The sequence below is a fragment of the Festucalex cinctus genome, chromosome 14, assembly GCF_051991245.1.
Source record: "Festucalex cinctus isolate MCC-2025b chromosome 14, RoL_Fcin_1.0, whole genome shotgun sequence".
NCBI classification, from domain to species: domain Eukaryota; kingdom Metazoa; phylum Chordata; class Actinopteri; order Syngnathiformes; family Syngnathidae; genus Festucalex; species Festucalex cinctus.
In genome coordinates this window covers 7,299,696-7,320,831 of record NC_135424.1, presented here as the reverse complement: position 1 = coordinate 7,320,831, position 21,136 = coordinate 7,299,696, and the positions used below count along the sequence as shown (strand labels likewise).

The 21,136-nt window shown below is 40.4% G+C and overlaps 3 protein-coding genes and 1 long non-coding RNA gene across 8 annotated transcripts in view; 2 read left to right on the top strand and 2 right to left on the bottom strand.

Moving 5' to 3' along the window:
* The window catches only part of wdpcp (WD repeat containing planar cell polarity effector), a 56,668-nt gene extending 55,224 nt beyond the window's left edge, over positions 1-1,444 (bottom strand). For 3 of the 4 annotated variants that reach the window (XM_077495578.1, XM_077495579.1, XM_077495580.1), the window contains exons 1-2: positions 797-1,444; positions 496-576 (exon numbers count right to left, since the gene is read on the bottom strand). The gene's annotated coding sequence lies outside the window, so the exon portion shown is untranslated. The remainder of the gene's footprint in view (positions 1-495; positions 577-796) is intronic. The other variant, XM_077495577.1, reaches the window with a different exon arrangement.
* Positions 969-5,336, top strand: mdh1ab (malate dehydrogenase 1Ab, NAD (soluble)). The gene is made up of 9 exons (XM_077495588.1): positions 969-1,466; positions 2,070-2,168; positions 2,518-2,614; positions 2,726-2,901; positions 2,965-3,087; positions 3,213-3,389; positions 4,302-4,415; positions 4,542-4,631; positions 4,810-5,336. The coding sequence occupies exons 1-9, from the start codon at positions 1,464-1,466 to the stop codon at positions 4,930-4,932; spliced, it is 1,002 nt and encodes a 333-aa protein (XP_077351714.1). The 5' UTR covers positions 969-1,463; the 3' UTR covers positions 4,933-5,336.
* A 310-nt stretch (positions 5,337-5,646) lies between these two features.
* On the bottom strand, positions 5,647-14,757 carry LOC144001354 (uncharacterized). Its single transcript, XR_013278464.1, has 2 exons — positions 14,574-14,757; positions 5,647-5,906 (listed from the first exon to the last, which is right to left on the bottom strand). It is a non-coding gene; the product is annotated as an uncharacterized LOC144001354 (long non-coding RNA).
* Positions 6,315-20,976, top strand: ugp2b (UDP-glucose pyrophosphorylase 2b). 2 transcript variants are annotated; one of them, XM_077495582.1, is made up of 10 exons: positions 6,315-6,614; positions 10,165-10,292; positions 12,248-12,355; positions 14,594-14,779; positions 17,542-17,675; positions 18,143-18,440; positions 18,511-18,708; positions 19,688-19,930; positions 20,071-20,175; positions 20,438-20,976. In XM_077495582.1, the coding sequence occupies exons 2-10, from the start codon at positions 10,194-10,196 to the stop codon at positions 20,543-20,545; spliced, it is 1,479 nt and encodes a 492-aa protein (XP_077351708.1). In that variant the 5' UTR covers positions 6,315-6,614; positions 10,165-10,193; the 3' UTR covers positions 20,546-20,976. The 2 variants fall into 2 exon arrangements, with proteins under 2 accessions (XP_077351708.1, XP_077351707.1); XM_077495581.1 differs by lacking the exon at positions 6,315-6,614 and adding an exon at positions 6,774-7,388.
* The last annotated feature ends 160 nt before the right edge of the window (positions 20,977-21,136 follow it).

Here is a 21,136-nt window from a genome sequence, read left to right as displayed (position 1 = left end):
CGTGTCCGTAATTCAAAGCAACATATGTACTATCTTTCCCAAATGATATGAAAGGAAATAATATTCATCTTTTTTTTTTTTTTTTTTTTTTTTTTTAACTTTAATTCAATTGTGATAAAGCCTTGGCCACCTGGGGGAAGTATTATACAGGTATACGGATATACATGGAGACAGACATTGCAGTAACATCATCAGTAATATTAATTATTCTTCTCAGAGGATAAAGAATATACGCCTGTGAGTCAGGTTGTCTGTTTCGACTTTGTTCAAAACATACGCAGCATCTTCCTCCGTGTGTTTTGATCATGTATGTGAATTACAGCGACACGTTGTTTTAAATCATGTTATTTAAGTGATTTTGGACAGGGATACTTCCTCACATTACGTCGTCTTGACAGATACATACAACATGTAACAATACATTTTTTTTATGACTAAGTGGACCTAAAGACTGCAGTAAATTGATAAGGCAATAAAATATGAATGAATGCTCACCTGGCAAGGCCTCTCCAAAAGTCTAACCAAGATGGCAACAACACCTGGCCTTTGCTGATGACAACAGCAACAGTAAACTCACTGCAAGTAGAGACGCAGAAAAGAATAAATGTGAATCAATTGCACAGTAATGCTACAATTGATCTTGTGGTTGGATTGTTGTGTTCTTATCTATTTGTGACGATTGCTCCACGGACGTTAAGTGTTACATTAGCCAAGAAGTATACAACAAAATGAGGTAGGTTACAAACAGAAGTGAGTAGAGTTGCAAAATCGATTGATATATATTGTGTTCACTTACAGTCAGGACGTCTACGGAAGTAGCGTATTAGCGTCTTCTTTTAGATGCTCCGTGCTTCACGTCAACTGTAGCAGAATTCAATCACAATGTGTGTACACCACACTTTGATCATCGCACATGACATCAAACGTCATTTAAACAACTCGCTTTATCAGTTAATATGTAAACTTAAACCATGTGGACATCGAACGCCGCACTATCCACTGCAGCTTGCACACCACGACAATGCTGACGCTTCATGCCGTCTAATTGCTATCATTTGAATTAGTTTCCACCTTGCTAAACGCTAACAGCTGCGGCGCCATTGGCGTCGCTTAGCAACCGTACGACAACAAGCCGTGCTAACATGCTAACTGGCGAGACTTACAGAATCAGCGGCCTTTAGGCTTAACTGGCAGCTATCTTCATGGCGGCGCATAACACGTTAATAAGTGTCTCCATTACGCTGGTTGTTGCAACACGCGTCACTTGTTATTGTTGCTTAAAAAACAACAACCTACAAATATGAAAACCAACACAACTACACTTCCCAGATTCTCGAAGTTCCGTCAGTTCTGAACGTGAGCGCTCCAACTCTCGCGAGTATTTTTTTTTTATTTTATTTTTTTTTTTTTTTGTGGCGTATGACATCCTACCCGGTCGGCTAAAATCAGAAGCTGTCGACAACATGGTGAGTACACGCGTCTACTACAAATTTGATGTTCTTATTTCTATTGTATATATTGTTAAGTTTTAACAATGATTGATAAAATTTATTATTTTGAAATAGTCTTTTGAAGTTATGAAGTTAGATATGAAGTTCCATGAGTGCCAAAAACGTGTTTTTGCGCCTGTATCTTGTCTATGGACGTGTGACGTGACTGTGCCTGTCAGCGTCGGTCGGACGTGACATATATCTGTTTATCGAACGTTAAACTCTCCTTGTGTACAAGCTAAGTGTATTATGTACATGCTATGATGGTTGTGTATTGTATGTAAAACCAGTCAGGCTGGGTAGACCGCCATGTTACAAGTTTAGTGAAATTGTAACATGAATGTTCACTGTCAAGTTTTTTTTTTTTTTTTTATTCTTTAATATTATATATGTAAGGGAAAGCTCACACTGTCTATATTTGAAGTGACCTGATTGAAGCTAATCCTCTGAACGAGAACGTCGACAACACCCTATGAACGAGTGCCAACTCCTGCCTGCCTACCTGCCTCACCTACCTACCCTTGTGTGTGAAATCAATGCACTAACATATATGTTCTCTGCCTTCCACCCTTTTCGCAGTCTGAGCCAATTAAAGTTCTGGTGACTGGGGCCGCAGGACAGATTGCCTACTCTCTGTTGTTCAGTATTGCTAAAGGAGATGTCTTTGGCAAAGATCAGGTAAAGGAACACTTGTAATCATGGAATCACTCACACTCTCCATATCTTATGAGGGTGTGTCACAAGACAGACACACCTGTCAGAAAATGGTTGTGGGGGTGACATTGAGTTGAAAAGCAGTTGCGCCTGTGAGAATTGATCACCTCGCCTTTGGGAGGCTTGTCCTTGAAGCCTGGTGAAATGGATCCAGTGCCAAGCACCTCGGGCTGTAATTTAAAACCACTCGTTAGGAATGCGCTGCACTCCCTTGGCATTGCTCACAGGCTTTCAGAGTCCAATCCAAAGTAGTCTTTATTTCTTACGTGGCATAATTTTAGTCATCCCTTTGTTTTCTTGTCGTTCATGCCAGCCACTCACACTGCTCCTCCTGGATATTTCGCCCATGATGTCTGTTCTGGAAGGTGTTGTCATGGAATTGCAGGACTGTGCCCTCCCTCTTCTGAGAGGTAACCGTTTAACTACAGTAAATTATTTGTGGATGTTCACTTTTCATTGCAGGGCTCGGTCCCTACGCCACACTAGCACAATAATACGCACAAAATTCTCCTCCCCTGCAGAAATCGTGGCCACTGACAAGGTGGAAGTGGCCTTCAAGGACGTGGATGCCGCCATCTTGGTGGGCTCCATGCCCAGGAAGGAGGGAATGGAGAGGAAGGACCTGCTCAAAGCCAATGTGGCCATCTTCGAGACCCAAGGAAAGGCCCTGGACAAGTACGCCAAGAAGACCGTCAAGGTAATGAAGTGCTCAGTCATGCCGTCTTCAATACATGAGGAGAACTGATTGTGATGCGTTCAGGTCCTGGTGGTCGGAAACCCAGCCAACACCAACTGTCTGATTGCAATGAAGTCTGCTCCCTCCGTTCCCAAGGAGAACTTCTCATGCCTCACCCGCCTCGATCATAACAGGGCTCGCTCTCAGGTCTCTGCAGGTTTCTACTTCCTGTTACTGTTGGATAAATGTTGATACGCAAAATAGCTTTCTGATTTCCCAGTTGTATGTAAAGTTGTCTGTAATGCACTCGGTCTGTGCGCATGTCCCATAAGGTTGCAATGCGTTGCTGCGTCCCCGCCACCGCTGTCAAGAACGTAATCATCTGGGGCAACCACTCGTCCACGCAGTACCCGGATGTGCACCACTGCAAGGTCAACATGTCCGGCAGCGAAATGGCCTGTTTTGATGCAGTCAAGGACGAGGCCTGGCTCAAAGGGGACTTCATCACTGTGAGCAAACCGTTGTTGTGATATTTTTATTTTTTTTAATTCGTGCATGGCTACAAACCACCATCTGTACAGGAACAGGGCATAATCTAATCACATCAATCCCATCCACAACCATGGAAAAAGCTTAAAAATGTGTATTACATTTATTTATTTATTTTTTTATAAATGTTTTTATTAAGCATTTTCAGTATTAACTCATTCACTCCCAGCCATTTTCACTGAAGCAACCCCCTTCGCTCCCGGCTGTTTTACTGCATTTTGACTGATTTTGGAAGGCCCACAGAATATTGTGTTCTATTGCTATAAAAACATGAAAACCACCAAAACAAAGATTAGAGTCTCTTCTTTCATTAGGAAAAAAAAGTATATTTCTATCTTTTTCCGTTTTGCAGCAATTAGCATTAGAATATAGCTGAGTTTCATCATTATTCACAAATCTGCTTAGAATTGTGGGGAAACAGCTTGTTTTCATTATGGCCCTGGTTGATCTATTATACTCTGTTGCCATCTGCTGGCCATTTTTGTAATTACTACCATTTTTTTCACCCGTTCTCTGCAGTTGAGAGGCTGCATCAAAGACTTCTGTTTGCACTAGCATTAAAAAAAAGAACACAAAAAAACCCGTATAAATACATCTTTGGGAAACAATACATTTAAAATAGAACATATTTATACGTTTTTGGGAGCAAACTTAACTCAAAGTACAAAAAAGAAAGGACCGACAGTCCAGAAACTTTCTCGCTCACTTGTTTTTGCCAAGTGTTGGAAGATGTTCCCTCTGGTCAAAGTGATCTAAAAAGTCAATTTTCAGTGACAGAATGCATGGGGAAAAATCATTTTGTGTCCAAATCTTTGTTTGTGTGAGCACGTCCCAGTGCTTGTGTTCATGTCGTCCATGTTGCCGTGCTACAGACGGTGCAGCAGAGAGGCGCTGCTGTCATCAAAGCCAGGAAGCTGTCCAGCGCCATGTCTGCAGCCAAGGCCATCTGCGACCACATGAAGGACATCTGGTTCGGCACCCCGGAGGTAAACCGGCATCTCCATCCATCATTTTCGCTCATTTTAAACCATGTGTGCGATGTAGGCCACACAATCAAACATTTTGAGGGACTCTTGTTTTTTTTTTTTTAACAAATGTTTCTTTTCATCCAGGGTGAGTTCATCTCCATGGGTGTGTACTCCTCAGGCAACACCTACAAAGTCCCAAATGACCTCATCTACTCCTTCCCTGTCCAGATCACGGTTAGCATGCTAATACACATTGGAGTTGTCTGAATACAATACAGTTCTTCCCCACCCAAGTTCACTCATATTTTTTTTTTAAAGCAACTTTTGGGGAAAGGTTTTGCTAGTCGTGGCACCACTGTACTTAGAATGTTTCAGCTGATGTCATTAACATACTGTCTCTTCCTCTCCTTAGAACAAGTGCTGGAAAATAGTGGAGGGCCTGGCCATCAATGACTTCTCCAAGGCCAAGATGGAGGCCACAGCCACAGAGCTAATAGAGGAGAGGGACACAGCGCTGAAGTTCCTAGCCAAGTGACTACATTTAGATGCCCGTCTGTGACAAAGCACTCTCTTCAATGTCTTTGTATTCCTCTTTTGTGCGTACCTTGGTGTGAGAGATGTAGTGTATGGCGATTTTGGGAGAAAAAAAATGGAATGCTTTGGTGCTACAATAGATCCCAAAGGGCAACAAGGCAGCTATGCACATGTGCAATTTTGAAAGGTTACACGCACAAGTGCTTCATTTGTTTTTGTTTTTTTGGGGGAGGTTCTTCGGCTTCTGGGTTATATCATACTCCATAAAGGGCGTAATAACTTTAATCATAAATAACTGCACTCCAATGTGAGCATTAGGTCCATATAATTTAATTTGGAAAAAATACCAAAAACACACTTAAATCCCAATTATTCATGCATTAACAATAAAAGACTTGAAGAGTATGGGGCTTGATTCATTGAGTACTGAATTATAATAATATGTGTAGATATTTTTTTTTTTATCAATAACTTACATTACTAATTCTCTCCTGTGGTGTCACCACAAAAAAATAAAATATTAAACTCCACAATAAAAACCCTTCCACTGCTCGTTTGAGCTGAAGTTTCGAAATTTGCTGACATCTTGCTTTATGTATGTGGCATGTTGAAATGTGGCCATCAAAGCAAGAGGTCATGTTTGCTGTTAAATGATAATATTGAAATTTGAAATGTGTGATTTGTGGTCTAGCATGAATGCAGATAGAAGACTACATAAAACTTGACCAGCCAAGTCTGCACATGAATGGTCCATTTATTTAAAACACAATAACTTTTTATACAACCTCATGCCAGATTGCTGCATAATGTGTTAAGAAATACCATCGTGCAATATCAATATGACACCACGGAGGGGCAGGATTTGCCTACTTTTCCAAGTATATTTGTACTGTAGTGTAGTATGACGATAATTGACGTCACCAACCGATTCAATTGTGTCAGCTCCTCTATAAAAGAATGTTGCAGCCCTGGTATCTGGAAATGAAAGTACATATGGATGACAAATTACTGACAGACGACAAAGGGCTATTTCTTCCTCAATATCTAAGCACATTTTTTATTACTACATATTAATCGTTTTAATACCAGTATGAGTATATATATATATTACCGCCAAATAAAATGGCGTCAACCCAAAACAGCTTGTAAAGTGAAAATATTTGTCCTTAAAAAATCCAAAATATCCGAAAACGTCTTTAGGTGCGTCATAAAACCCATTGGCGCTTGGAAAATACAGCACAGAAACGTCGCACTCCAATTCGTTCTTGAAATCTTCGTCCCTGCTTCACACAACCCCATTGGCGCTCGGCGGTGATGTCATAGAAACACCACGCTCTGATTGGTTTTGTCTGGCGCTGACAGCTTTCAATTCGTTCCTCTTCGGAATGTTACTTCAGAGAGGAGGGAAAAAAAGCAACTCATCTATTTCTCTCCTAACACAACACAAGTTTCGCATGTATTTTTCACGTATTATTTTTAACACAGCCAGACAGTATGGTGTGTTGACGTGAAAACGCCGCCGATAGGAAAAAAAAAATATTCGTGTGCGTTTGGGAGCGTGTAATAGTGTACTTGTGTGTAGTGGTTAGTGTGTGTCTTCTGCGGGGAGTTGCTTGCTGTGGTCTCTTTCGAACCGCTGGACTGGGCCGACCCCATCGACCGCCGGCATCCTGCGGCCAATCGGTAAGACGAACACTACCGGTTTCGTTTACGTTTTATTATATATATTTTTATCACGTAGCTGGCTAGCTAGGTTAACCCATAGGGTTTTCTTTCCTCGGGGGTTCATTTTAGCCACAGTGGTTCCTCTTCTCCGCGATGCGTTCATGACACCTCAGTTTTTCGGACGAGTCACTTGTCCAAGGAGCGCATCGCCTCCGTGCTGCGTTTGTACCTTTGCTTTTGTAAAGTCCCGTTAGCTACGACGGGTGGATGGGAGTGTTCACCTCGGTGGGGTTAATAATTGACGTGGGTGCGTGCGTTGGCGATGTTAAAAAACAAAAGCGGGGAAAAATCTCCGCAATAATGTGGTCGTAAAATCCCAAGCAGGGGAGTTAGTGTTGAAAGGGAGGAGAAGGACGACGGAGGAAAAACCTGGTAGTGGTTAGGAGTCACAGCCAGGACTTGTGACGTTGTTTACGTAGGGGGGAAAGGAGGTGGCAAGGGATAAAAAACGACGTTTGTGGGACTACATTTCGTTTGGCGACTGGCCAGGGAGATAAGTGCGAATGTGTCCTTGTTTTTTGCTCCTTCTTTTATGACTTGGACGGGATGTGCTATTCTGTGGAGCTCTGGTGATTGGAAGCTCACTGCATGAATGGACAGTCAGCACTCAGCCCAGGAAACTTTACTGCACCACGGGATGACACTTTGGAATTAACTGGCAATTATTACAGGTTTCGTTCCTCTTAATATCTAATTTCCTGACTGATTTAAACATGGCCCTTTATGTGGAAGGTAAGGAACCTTCGTATTTTAATGTCAACTAGACTTATATTTAGTTCTGTCACGATCGAATATTTTTAGAATCAATTAATCTCTTGATTATTCACTCGATTAATCGACTAGTCAGATTCATTTTAATTTTGATTATTACAAAAGCATTTCCTTCTATGATTACTGTTTATAAACCAATGGTTGGTGTTTATTTCGCACTTCATATTCGCATTGTGATTAAAAAAGGAGGGGTGGGGGGGTGTTGATGTTGTGCTATGTTACCGGTTCAGTCATTGTTTTCCGAAGCAAAAACATGTTTTTGCAAATGTCTTATTTTGATTAAACACAGAAAACAATCAATCTTCTTTCATGAAAGACTACATAAATCACGTCATTTTTCAACTAGATATGTGGAGGACTATGCAAGTAGATAAGAGAGGACCAAGTCGCAAGCAAATTTGTTTGGGTTTTCTCTCTTTCTAAAGTTAAACAAATACTAAATGATTAAGTATTGTAAAATAGTCAAATGTTCTGCCTGTAAAAGAACATGTATTTATTTGTTTTGTGGTTTTCACATAGAACCCAGAAAATAAACCAATTGGCGCAATTCCCAAATAAATTCAGAATCCACTGTTTCACGCAGTTAGCCTGCAAAGTTAGCACTTCATAACTGTAGCAAAAGATCATGTATATATTAGCTTATAGCGTTCACACAGAACCCAGCAAGAAAAAAGATGTTGCAATTCCCCAAGAAATGTTAGTGTGAAAAATATATTGTCTCTTTCATGTAGAAATCCCACAAAGCTGCCACATCAAAACTGCAGTAGAATCTTTCATTTTTTTCCTCCTAAAAACACACGTTGCCACAATTCCCCAAAAGAATGCACAGTTTCACAACCAGATCTTGCAAAATTGCAGCACAGGATGCATGAAGTAAAAGACCGAATGATGCTGTGAAGTGGTTTTTAAAATGTAAGAGTTCCTTGAAGATTTTCTTTTTTTTTTATTCCGAACTAAAAGGAAGTCTATTGTGACTTCAATGAATACCAACTGCAAAGTGTCTCACTTCTCTGTAATACGCCAGAAGCGGATGTCATGACATCCTACTTGCCACTTTGACCCTCCTAACGTTTGTTTCCTGTTCGCACTTTTTGTCGGAATTTGCTTCGGCGGGCGGAAAAAGGTCACTGCTTAAAATAATGCATTCATAAAAGTCAGCTATGTGAAATACTATCTCCTCCTTTCTTCGTCTACCAGGGGACAAATTGGTCCCTAAACTGTTTTGTCGCAAATCACAGAAAGTAGAGCCAGCATTTATTTTCCGGTGCCTTTCACACTGAATCCAACAGTGTGATATTATCGTGTCTGTCGCTTTCCACTACTCCAAAGTCATGTTGGACTCGACGCTTGCTTGGCATTGTGCTCGGTGATGTAAGTAAGGCTTCCAGGCAGCTGCTGTACCCTGGAAATGGGCCACAAAGTCCCATGTGTAGAGTTCCTATGCTGCCAGAGGAGATTTGGTTCGGGATATTGCAGAGACAATGACACAGCAACAAGCAATCATATAATTTGGTGACGTGAGCATCAAGTGCCCCAAGTGGGACGTATGAAATAATCATTGCACATTTTGCTTTCAACGCAAAAGGGCGGGAAAAGTGTGAAACTTCGCACGCCTTTCCCAGCATTGCGGAATACCGTCCCGCCGGAGTCTAGTGTGAATTGTGAAGTACAAATACTTGTTGGACGACTATCACAACAGGATGGGAGACATGAGAAACTAAACACCCTTTTCCAGCAATGTCACAATACTGTCCTGCGTCTGTACTACCTCTTTAGGTGGAAAATTGCTGGCTTTGAAAGGTTTAAAGTTGCATAACTGCATAACTTCCTGTCATGTCTCTCCATGTTAATGTGTTAATATTGTTCAGTGTCTATTCGGCTTTAATGCTGACAATGTTCATTCCGAGTGTTCTCACATGCATGAAATGATTCATTAATCATGATTAATCTCATGAGTCATTCTTCCCCCAATGTGTATGAAGTTCTTCCACGACTTGATCAGAACATGAGGATGTTTCTGCCAAAAGCGTCAGTAACATCTTGTTTCCAGATGTGACTGTTTTTTTTGTTGTTGTTCTATTGGATCACATCAGTGTCACTTGCGATTTGCTCATGATGATGCTTTGAAGTTTTGTCTGACTTGTGAGGCATGTTTTCCCAGAAAATTTGGTTTGAACTGCAAATTACAAATCTTTAGATGTTTGAGGCACATTTTTACAGGAAATGTTGGTCTAAATCCAAATATTTTGAGGCATGTTTTTCTCATAAATGTTGTTTGAATTTGTGGACTTGTGATGCACATTTCTTCAGGAATTGTTGGTTAGATTATATGACTTTTTAGGCACATTTTTGTGTCCAGAAAGTTTTAGTTTCACATCACTGTATATATTTTGACTTTTAGTTACATTTTTACATAAAATGTTGGTTCAACTGCCACTATTTTGACTAAGGGTGTTGGATTCCGGCGCGTCTGTGGTCATTGAATCAGTTATGTTCTATTGTGATTGGTCACTTTAAAAATATGAGAAAAATCTGACTTGAGTGCAACTGGTGCTGAGAGAACACCGAGTACATAGTCGACATTCACATTTCCAGTGTCAGACAATTATCATTTTTTTGAATCAGTCAACGTCTTTTAATGTTAATGTTTCACTGGGACGTATTTGGCTGTTCAAACCCCATCAAATATGATCAGTTAAACTTCACCATAACTTTGAATTCTCTCGACCATGCACAGGTCTGAGGAAAGGCGTGCTCAACGGAGGGATGTCTCATTTCCAGGAAATGATGCGGCAGCAGCTGGAGAGCTCCATACACAGTGAGATGGAGAAGCTGCTGCACACCACTTCGGGGGTAGAGAGAGAGGTAACATCTCCGCCTCGCACGCACCCCAACCTTTTCACTCTGGCCCAGCATCTGGTTGCGATTTTTTTTGGGCGGAGGGGTCGCCGGGAAAACGCACATGAGTGATACATACTGTGCTGCGGTGCCAATGAGGGTTCCGCCTGCTTACTAACACGTACGTCAAGCATGTGTGTTGAGGGCGGGGCTACACAAGGGACGACATGTGCAAGGTCTTTAAAAGTTATATAGTCACTTCCGGGCTGGTGCAAAACACGTGGCTCACGGACCAAACTGGGCCAAACTCTTTGCTCGTGACTCACATTTATTGCTATGTGTATATGTCCATAAATGGACCGGATTTAAAGGAGAAGTCAACCCCAAAAAAGATTCTTGACGATTCTGTTTTATGAAGCCCCACTAGTCTAAACACGGTATTTTGGTTAATATTGCATTACTGGAATATGATTTGAGCAGAAAAATCCAGCAGTTTTTATCAATATCATAAGGCGGCCATTTTGCCACTTGCTGTCAAGTGAAAATGACATCACAGTTGCAGGTAACACCCAATCACAGCTCAGCTTCAGAAAACAGGTGAGCTGTGATTGGTTGTTGCTGAGCCCTGAGCACCTGTGATGTCGTCTTAAGTCGACAGTAAGTGGCAAAATGGCTGGGTGGATAAAAATGGCTGGATTTTGACAAATAACATATTCCACAAATGTAATATTAATTAGAATGTCATGTTTAGACTAGTGAGGTCACATATGTTATTGTCAAGATTTTTTTTTAGCTTGACTTTCAGTTAAAAAAAATGCATCATTTTTACTTAAAATTGATAAAAGTAAAAAGTAGCTTCTTTTTTTTTATCAGTGTCATAACATTCCTAATGTTTTGTCCCAAAATCAAATCACCTATAATACATTAATTTTTAACGTTAAGGTAAGAGGAGAACTCATGCTAAGCCTGTATCACACTTAGGGACAAACATTTGTGAATGTAGCAAATGTTGATTTCTCATCAGGGTTCGTTCAAGGTCACAAACGTTAACCCGACGTTCGTCAACAGTTTTAATGGTTTTTCTTGTCGCAAATTTTAAGCATGTTCAAAATTTCTTTGTAACAAGAAAAACTGTTGTTTAAACGGTTTTCAAACTTCTGGCGAACAGGATACAGGCTGAAAAGGTTTGAGAATCATACTTGGTGTATATTTAGGGTTTAAAGTACGACTATAGGCAATTCTAAAATTTTGGGTGTGGTGTGTACCACACTTGTTTTTCCTATTCATGTACAAAGCCACACTGGATTCCCTTCTGTTGTTCTAATTTCCATCAACACGTCAAAATGGGTGTGTTAATTTAATCATGCACAGTTTACTTTCTCACTGGAACAAACAATACACCTGAATAGAACTACAATACACCTGCATACTATTCTAATAATAACAAATATAAGTCCTGAGATCTGATACTCCTGGTTCACACAAAGACTTTATGAACATGGTGTACTTATAAACAGTCTGTGCTGAGCCATTTTATCTTCAGTCTGTTATCTGTGGGAAAAGTACGACCAATTGCAATCTTGCGTGTGGTCCAAAGGCCTGCGGAAAGGAATTTATTACATCCAGCAAGGAGTTTGTTTAGCTCGTTTAATTGTCCAATGACTGCCGTATTTGTCGATTTTTTTTTATTTTTTTTTGTCAGAATATTTATTTATTTATTTATTTTTTATTCAATGGCATCAAGGAAATGATATTCAACAATATTAACACAAATTAAAGACTAATATGATTTATGGATTATTTGGGGGGTTTTTTTTTTGGGGGGGGGGGGGTTGCACTAAAAGTGAGCTTTTCATATACCGGTATGTGTAATATTTGTATGTATGTCTATGCACATGTGGTGAAAACTCCCCATAACTTCCGCAAACAACTTCCAATCAGACACATAAATTTTACTAAATAAAAATGATGTTGTTTTTCAGGCATGCAGGAAAGACTTTGAGGGCTTCAGGAATCTCTTCCACAGATTCCTGCAGGTTAAGGGCCCATCGGTGGAATGGATCAAGATACAGCGACCGCCCGAGGACTCTGTGAGTTGGCCTCCGTCCCGCGCGTGCTTAAAACGGTCGCAAAAAAGCACAAACCAAGCAGTCATTAAATATTTGATGTCTAGTTCGAACTTTGGAGGATCACAGTCCTTGTTACTCAACAAACGCAAACTTGTTGCGAAAGTCGATTTCCCCACCACGTGTTGTCAGGACTTGTCCTAAGAGTGATAAGCATCATGATATGTAGGATATTTGTTTGCATTTATAGAGAGTTGGAGTCGATCCTTCGTAAAGAGATTTACAGAAAGAATTTTTGGAAATGAAAAGTGTGAAAAGCGCCGCTGTCAGTCGGAAACCTTATGCAAATACAATCAATTTCATATTTTTGCAAAAATCAATGCTATTTGTTAAAGCTAAGTTTCATCATTATATCCAAATCTGTTTAAAACTGGGTAAAAGAGCCTTTTGCAACATGGCCCTGGTTGATCTCTTATACTCTTCTGCCACCGGCTGGCTGTTTTTGTAGTAACTACCATTTCTTCAAGCATTCTCTTCAGTTCAGAGCCTTCTGTATGCTCTAGCATAGCAAAAAAAAAGAAAAAGAAAATATGTCTTTGGGAGCATGGCAATATTTAAAATAGAACGTTTTTATACGTTTTTGGGAGCAAATGAGTTAAGTCATCAGCATATTGGAAATAATAGTGTTTTTGTTTTGTTTTGTTTTTTTACCTCTGAATTCCAAATTCTACATCGCCGAAGCTTCCTGTGCTTCAGACGTTCCAGTTATCGCCAAACCTCCAAATGATTCTGACGTCCATGAATTGCTTTATCAATCATTCATTAATGGATCGCCCGCAGTCATATTTGCAGCAAGCGGCGAACGCGTTAATGATTCACGGCCCAACGACCCAAATTGGGGTTCACCAGCGGAACGGTAAATTGTTTATCGAGTGTGCAGACCTTCTGTCTCGCTGCTCTTTCATAAAACGTCCTCAGTGGCTTGCCACAAACATGCACAATGCCTGCTCTGTCCTTTGCCTCCTCACACTGTAACCATCCAGAAACTTCTCACACCTCCTCTTGCCTCTCACCAGCTCGCACGAAGCCTTTTTTCTCTTCTTTTCACCATATGTGACACATAAGAGATGAGTTGTGCAGCGATAATGTGGCATAACAAGAGGAAGTTGGAGAAGATTAGACGAATTTAAAAAAAAAAAAAAAAAAAAAAAAAAAAAAGAAGACACTGACAGTGATGTGCGCTAACGAGACAAACTGCAGCTCTAACGTCGCATTCCATGAAAGCTACAACTTTCTGACATTTACTCAATTCCGTTCACACATTCTGGTGTTTAACTTGTTAGCGACCCCGCTGCTTTTCTAGCGTCCTGCACCATCTTGGTTGTAAACAGCACAGCAAGGTCAACGACATCGAGTTTAGTGCACTTCCTCCCGCCGCCCAATTGATAAATAATCTTTCATTTGTGCAAACACATTCCCTCCTGTTAAATCCGCAACACAAACATTCTTGTTGATTTGTCAAGCTGAATGCTAAATGCCTGTTGGCCGCTAAGTGAGCATCTGTGGAAAGGAAGCTGCGGTCCGGCTGGGAATCCTGTATGAACCACGCCGGCGATAATTACGCTCCGCGGTGGTTTGCCTCTTAAAATGCTTCACCGACGCGGCATCCCGCTGTCGAGTGTTCAAGTATTTATGTGCACGTCAGCTACGATAACATTTGAGCCTGATGTGCTTTGTTTATATTATCTAGGCAGAGTGTTGTGTTTGTAACCTCATCCTCTTTGAGGGAGGAAGGGAGTCGCATTTGTGGTTTACCAGCAGGAAGTTTGCACACACACACGCTCATATTGTTAATTTCAGTATCACTCTATTACCTTTAAATAAATATATCACACCTTTTGGTGTTTTATGATGAGTCAATATTCAAGTTTGTTGTTGTTCATTTGAGTTTTTTTTTTTTTTTTTTTTTTTTTTTTTTTAAATAATTGCAAATTTGACACTTTATAATATCAGAAATATTTGAGGGGGTTTTTCTTGTAACTTTGTTAATTTTATTGGAATATTACCCCCTTCTAACCTTCTCTATGTGACCCTAACACGGCATCATACAATTGGCCTGAAGAAACAAACCAATTTCAAAGGGGTTTTAGCATCTTGTGCTCAGACCCTAAAGATAAAAACCTCACAAGCAGGACTAAAATCATTCCTTACGGACAAATTACACACATTCTTCATGTGATACCTTTTGTTGTGTGTGTCCAGATCCAACCGTATGACAAGATCGTGGCGCGGGGTCTTCCGGAGGGCGTCGCCGACAGCCTGAACAAGCTTGTGGTGGTGAAGCTGAACGGGGGTCTCGGCACCAGCATGGGCTGCAAAGGCCCCAAGAGCCTGATCAGCGTCCGCAATGAGAACACCTTCCTGGACCTCACTGTGCAGCAGATCGAGGTAACAACCAACATGGGGAACATCGTTCACTTTGGCTTGAATCACACTTACACAAAAGGAGGCTATACAAATAAACTCACCAAGACTGTAACCATGACTTCAGATGGGCGTAGCAGGAAGTGATGTCATAGTAGCGTCAGCTGTGTCTATGCTTGGCGTGCTTGGTATGATGACGTGTGCTCCACATGTCTGTGCAGTTCAAGAGACACAAGTCAAGTTTTTTTGCTCTGCCGAAAGCTTTTTTACATTAAACATTTTAGTCTGTCCCTTACGGAGGCTCAGATCTGTCGATTATGACCTCAAATTTTTGTGCAATTCAATGCGAACACAGACCATTCAGTGCAGTTCGTGGGTACTTAATTTGATCCCACTCCTTTTCACATGCAGTATAATGAGGCCCAATTTGATGTCCTCGGGTTAGTTACACTTGACTGTGTGTGTACACGCAGTGAGTGGATATGTAAGTGAGGCACACGAAAAGGGGCCTTGAGGGCGAGAAGGAGGATCCTACGGTTGTACAGCAAACACTGGACGCCGTGTGCCATTGTCCATTGATTCAATAAAACGCTTATTTGCAGCAGTTTGGTTCAGGTGAGCGAATCTACCTTAAGTTTGTTTAGCTCCTGTATGCAATCTATTCATATTTGATCAACGTGTGCGTATACGCGAGTGAGTGAGGTTGTGTTTCGTAAGGGCCCCGCGGGACGCCACCCTCCTTCCCGGCCTCCATTAGTACACTGCTCTCTTGTGTCCCAATCACTACACCCCAGTTCTGCTCAGCTCAGCTCCGATCGCGTTACCTCCAGTCCCCAAACAACCTGTTTGCAGACAAAATAGAGACCATTCACGCATGCACGCACTCATCTCCATTTTTGGACCACCACATATACTTTCACTCCTCTGGTCTTTTTTTTTTTTTCATGCAGTACAGTTCATGTTTTTACTTTTTATGTACAGTACTGTCAAGTCGGTGGTAATTTGAGAGTTGATTTTTTTTTTTTCGCTAGTATTTGGCATTTGGTGTAAAAAGTTACAAACGTTACGTCTCAAAGTGGTTAGGTTAAGACTTGCCTCGCCTTCTTCGTCATCTTCTCCGTAAGAGCTAGCCAATGTCAACATTGCAGGCACGACAGTTTTTAGTTGTTTGCATTGTATTATGATTCACGTTAGAGGGTGTTTGTTGAAGATCCTGACGTGAGAACGAGCCTCCTCCCAGAAAGTGTACCGTGCCCCCCTTTTCAATTGTCAAAGGCGAATTATCAGTCTGGTTAATGTATAGCAAACTTTTGATCTAGCTTTAAAAAAAAAAAAAAACTCAAGCTACTCCCTTTTTCCTGTCCCAGTTTGGACATTGAACTCTCCACTAGGGATGGAATTAATTTATGGATTACGTCATTTTTCTACTTTTCCAGCTAATATTTAGTCATCTTTAGGGGTCTCATATTTTTCTATTATATTGTAATATTTTTGCAATTTACTAGTATTTGTGTGTTTTTTTTTGTTTTTTTTAAACATTTTCGTCTCTTTATTATCAAGCTAGCATTCACAAAGTATAACCCTCGCATTCTATATATTTATTTTTTTAAATGTATTTTCAGGTAACATTTTACCATTTTTAGCTAATGGTTTTGTATCTTTATGACATTTTTTGTGTCTGATCATTTTGGATATTGTCTCATTAGGGGTGTGAATTGCCTAGTACCTGACAATTCGATTTGCATCACGATTCATTGGTCACGATTCGATTCGATACCGATTAATTCCGATATGAATTCATAAGTCGATTGTTGCGATTTTTTTTTTTTATTCAAATTTAAAAAATACTAATCAGTAAACTTGTACAGTGTAAGATTTTATTTAACTGAAACTACAGTCTTATACAGGTTGTAATCTGTTTCATGTTTGAACAGCATTGAAATAAAATATGAAGGCTTAATGTTCCATTAATATAACTTTCTTTCATGCTTAATGTGTGAACCCTAAGACATTTTGTGAATATTTTTCCATCAAATATGGGATGTTTAAAAATCGATTCGGCCACCTATTGAATCGATTAGAGAATTGCGCGATGTAATATCGCAATATATTGCCGAATCGATTTTTTTTAACACCCCTATGTCTCATCGTTTTCATTTTTCATGTATTTTTTTTTAATCAATTTGTATTATTTATTATGTCATCAATTAGTATTTTACTCCATTTTAAGAATGATTTTCCAGTAGTTTTTTTCCCCTAATGGGTTTATATTCTACTCTTTTAAAATGTTTTGTTTAATTTACTTTGTTACTGTTGTCTTTTAGCTTTTGGTTAATTTCCAATATTTGTTTAATGAATCTTCTAAAATGTCTTGTTAGATATTTTGTATTATTGTCTTACATCTTTGTCATAACAATAATGTATTTTTATTTTTAAGTGTTATTTTTGCTTCTTTTTTTTAATGCAAATGTATTTCATATTTTATTTTCCAGTATTTTGCTTCCTTTATTATCATATTTTTTTAAGTCTTCGATTAAAAAAAGAAAAAAAAGAAAAAAGAAAGGGGGAAAAATATTTAAAAGTATTTTTGTGTAGTTTACCAGTATTTTGGCTACTTTTTTTTTTTTTAAAGAAGATTTGCATATTTTTCATCTATTTTATTTTGCATTCAATATTTTGTACTATTGTTTTATTTTTGACATAATCTACAAAATGTTGCTCATATTTGTCCACATAATAAATTGAAATTAGATTTTTTTTTTTTTTTTTTTGTGGTGGCTGCGCAGCACCTGAATAAGACGTACAACACGGACGTGCCTCTGGTGCTCATGAACTCCTTCAATACGGACGAGGACACAAATAAGATCTTGCAAAAGTACACACATCACCGCGTCAAGATACACACCTTCAACCAGAGCAGGTAATTGCTGTCAATGTCACTAATCCAAATGTGTGCTTAATGTAATATTAAAAAAAATGATGACGGAAACATGTGCTATAAAGTATGGAGGACATCATTCATATTTAATGTCGATATCAGTCAAATGGAAAATTGTTTTACCACCATGTGTCTTCAAATATGAATGAAGGTGCGACAGCAGGAACCATGTTTCAAATTATTCAGATCAACATCCTACCAATACATCATGCGGACCAAAAATAGTTTGGACTTAATGAATTTGGAAATGATTCAGACATGATCATCAAAGACACAAAGCGTCCGACCATCTCAAAGCATCAGGCCAGAATTAATCCTACCTTTTAAAGTCCCTCACTATGTGATGTTCACCGGAGAGGACGCAGATCCGTTGATCTCTCTTTGATCGCATCGCTTGCTTAAATCCTCTTTTGAAGTCCTCTGAGATGTTTCTGTTGCGTTCTCCTTAGGTATCCTCGCATCAACAAAGAGTCGCTGCTGCCCGTGTCCACCAGCCTGAGCACGACGGGCCAGAACGCGGAGGGCTGGTACCCGCCGGGCCACGGCGACATCTACGCCAGCTTCTACAACTCGGGCCTGCTGGAGCAGCTGATTGCCGAGGGCAAGGAGTACATCTTTGTGTCCAACATCGACAACCTGGGCGCCACCGTGGACCTGCACATCCTCAACCACCTGGTGGGACGACATAATGGCAAGCGGTGCGAGTTCGTCATGGAGGTGACGGACAAGACGCGCGCTGACGTCAAGGTAGGTGCTTCCAGAGTCATGGAGAAAAAAAAAGAAAAGAAAAAATACTGATGTCTGGGGTGACTTTCAGGGCGGCACACTGATCGAGTATGAGGGCAAACTGCGCCTGTTGGAAATAGCCCAGGTGCCCAAAGCCCATGTGGATGAGTTCAAGTCGGTGACCAAGTTTAAGATCTTCAACACCAACAACCTTTGGATCTCGTTGGCTGCCATCAAAAGACTGCAGGAGCAGAAAGCCATGGACATGGAGGTCATCGTCAACACCAAGGTTAGACATTAAAATAACACGCATTTTGGAGTACATAAACATTGAATCTCACTATTCATTGTTTAAATTAACCCTTAAATATTCCTCACCACTGTGCCATTAGATTTATGAAATTATTAAATTAAAAATAAAAACAATCAAATGGCTAATTGGGATGTGTTTTGATTTATAATGCAAGTAGCTTCCATCGTTAGCTTCCAATTTTAGTTCTGTTAGCTTACAACGTTAGCTTCAATGTAAGAATGCTGGGCTTAAAATGTTACCACTAACATTAGTTTTCAAATTTAGCCTAAACATTTGCTTCCAGTGTTAGCCTTCAGTATTAATACTAGTTTCCAAGGCTAGTTGTAACTTCTAATATTAGCTTTCATTGTTATCTTTGATTTTTTTTCAGTTACTTACCAATATGACCTTCAAGATTAGCTTTCAATGTTAGCTTTAATTTTCACTTTCAATGTCAACCTTTGCAGTTGGCTTGGTTGAAAACCGTTAGATTCCAATGTTAGCTTTCAGTCTTAATATGTGAAGTAGCTTTCAATGTGATGAGATTTTATGTTAGTTTTCAAAATTTGTTTAAAGGTTGCTTTCTAAAGTCGGCTTCCAGTGTTACTCTGACATTAGCTTCCAGCATTAGCTTCAAATATTAGCTTCCAAAGTTAGCTTTTAGTACTGTTGGCTTTCAATGTTTGTTTCTGAAGTTAGTTTCCAATATTAGCTTTAATGTTGTATTCAAATGTTAAGTTCAAGGTTAGCTTCTGAAATTGGCTACAATCTTACGTTAACATGTGAACTAAGTAGACCAACTTTAGCTTTGAACATTAGCTCCCAAAATTAGCTGCTGACGTTTAACACCCTGCTATCAGCATCATAACGCGTTACACAAAGTACACAAAAATACATTATTGTTCAGTAGTTGAGCTCTCCAATGGTGACTGGATGAAGTTTGTCGGTCACAGTCTCCCGTGTGGCCCTTGCGCAGACGCTGGACGGAGGTCAGAACGTGATCCAGCTGGAGACGGCGGTGGGCGCGGCCATCAAGTGCTTCGACAACGCCATGGGCATCAACGTGCCCCGCAGCCGCTTCCTGCCCGTCAAGACCACCTCGGACCTCCTACTGGTCATGTCCAATCTGTACAGCCTGGACGCCGGCTCGCTCACCATGAGCCCCCGCCGGGAGTTCCCCACCACACCGCACGTCAAGCTGGGGAGCTCTTTCACCAAGGTGCCATGCTACAAAAATGGCGTAGTGAGGTTTTGAGCCAGGGTTAGATTAAAAGTAAAAGTAGGGGTTAGTTAGTTAGTTAGTTAGTTAGTTAGTTAGTTAGTCCTTGTTAAAGGTGGTGAGGTTTTTCCCACATTCAGGTCCAGGAGTACCTGACCCGCTTCGAGAGTATACCCGACATGCTGGAGCTGGACCACCTGACCGTGTCCGGAGACGTCACCTTCGGCAAAAACGTCTCGCTCAAGGTAAAGAGCCACACGAGGGCCATTTTGGCAACAGTCGAGCTTGTTTGACAGCAAAGCGAAATCTAGCTTTTACACAGCAAGCACAGATTTGTTACCTGACATGACAGCAGTCGGAAAACTAAAAGTTATGATAGACATTCAAAGCAAGATTCAAACCTTTGTTAAAACTTCAAAGCAGGGTTTCAAGGAAAATAGTTTAAAGAAAAAAAAAGGGTGTTTAAAACCAGTGGGTGCTTTGTGTCTGTGCGGTGTTTTGCATCAGGGCACGGTGATCATCATCGCCAACCACGGGGATCGCATCGACATTCCGGCGGGCTCCATGCTGGAGAACAAGATCGTGTCGGGGAACCTGCGCATCCTGGACCACTGAGACCACGCCCACACTCGCCCTGGTCATGTGACCGGCCTGCCTAGCTTCATCCCAACCATGTGACCTGTTGTTCTCTTTGGTTTTGTTTTGTTTCAAACAAGACGCTGCCCCCTGCTGGCCGACAAACAACATTTACAACTTTGAATATGAATGCAGCAAACTGTACTACGGTAGCATTATACAATACTGTATTTACAAGGACTGAAGTGATCTGACTGAAATGAATTTAAAGGCCTTATGTACTGTTCTTACATGTCCTCATATCACAATATTGTGTGTTATTATTTCACGCTAGGTGTTTTCTTTGTGCTGTCAATCATCGGCGATGCCAAACACGCACGCGCGCGCACGCACACGAGTATGAGACAGAAAGCAGCAATAACTGTTGAAGTGCGACTGAGGTCTAATTAAAGTGCAATATTATACACTGAGCTGTGTGGCATTGTGGCTATGAAGACTTCCTTATACCGTCATCCATTTTTATTTCATATTTTAGTGGGGTAGGGTTTAAAATAAGAATTAAGGTATTTAAACCAAGATTTAAGTTTCAGATTAAGATTTCAAACCGGGGTTAAGTTTTCAGCGAGGCTG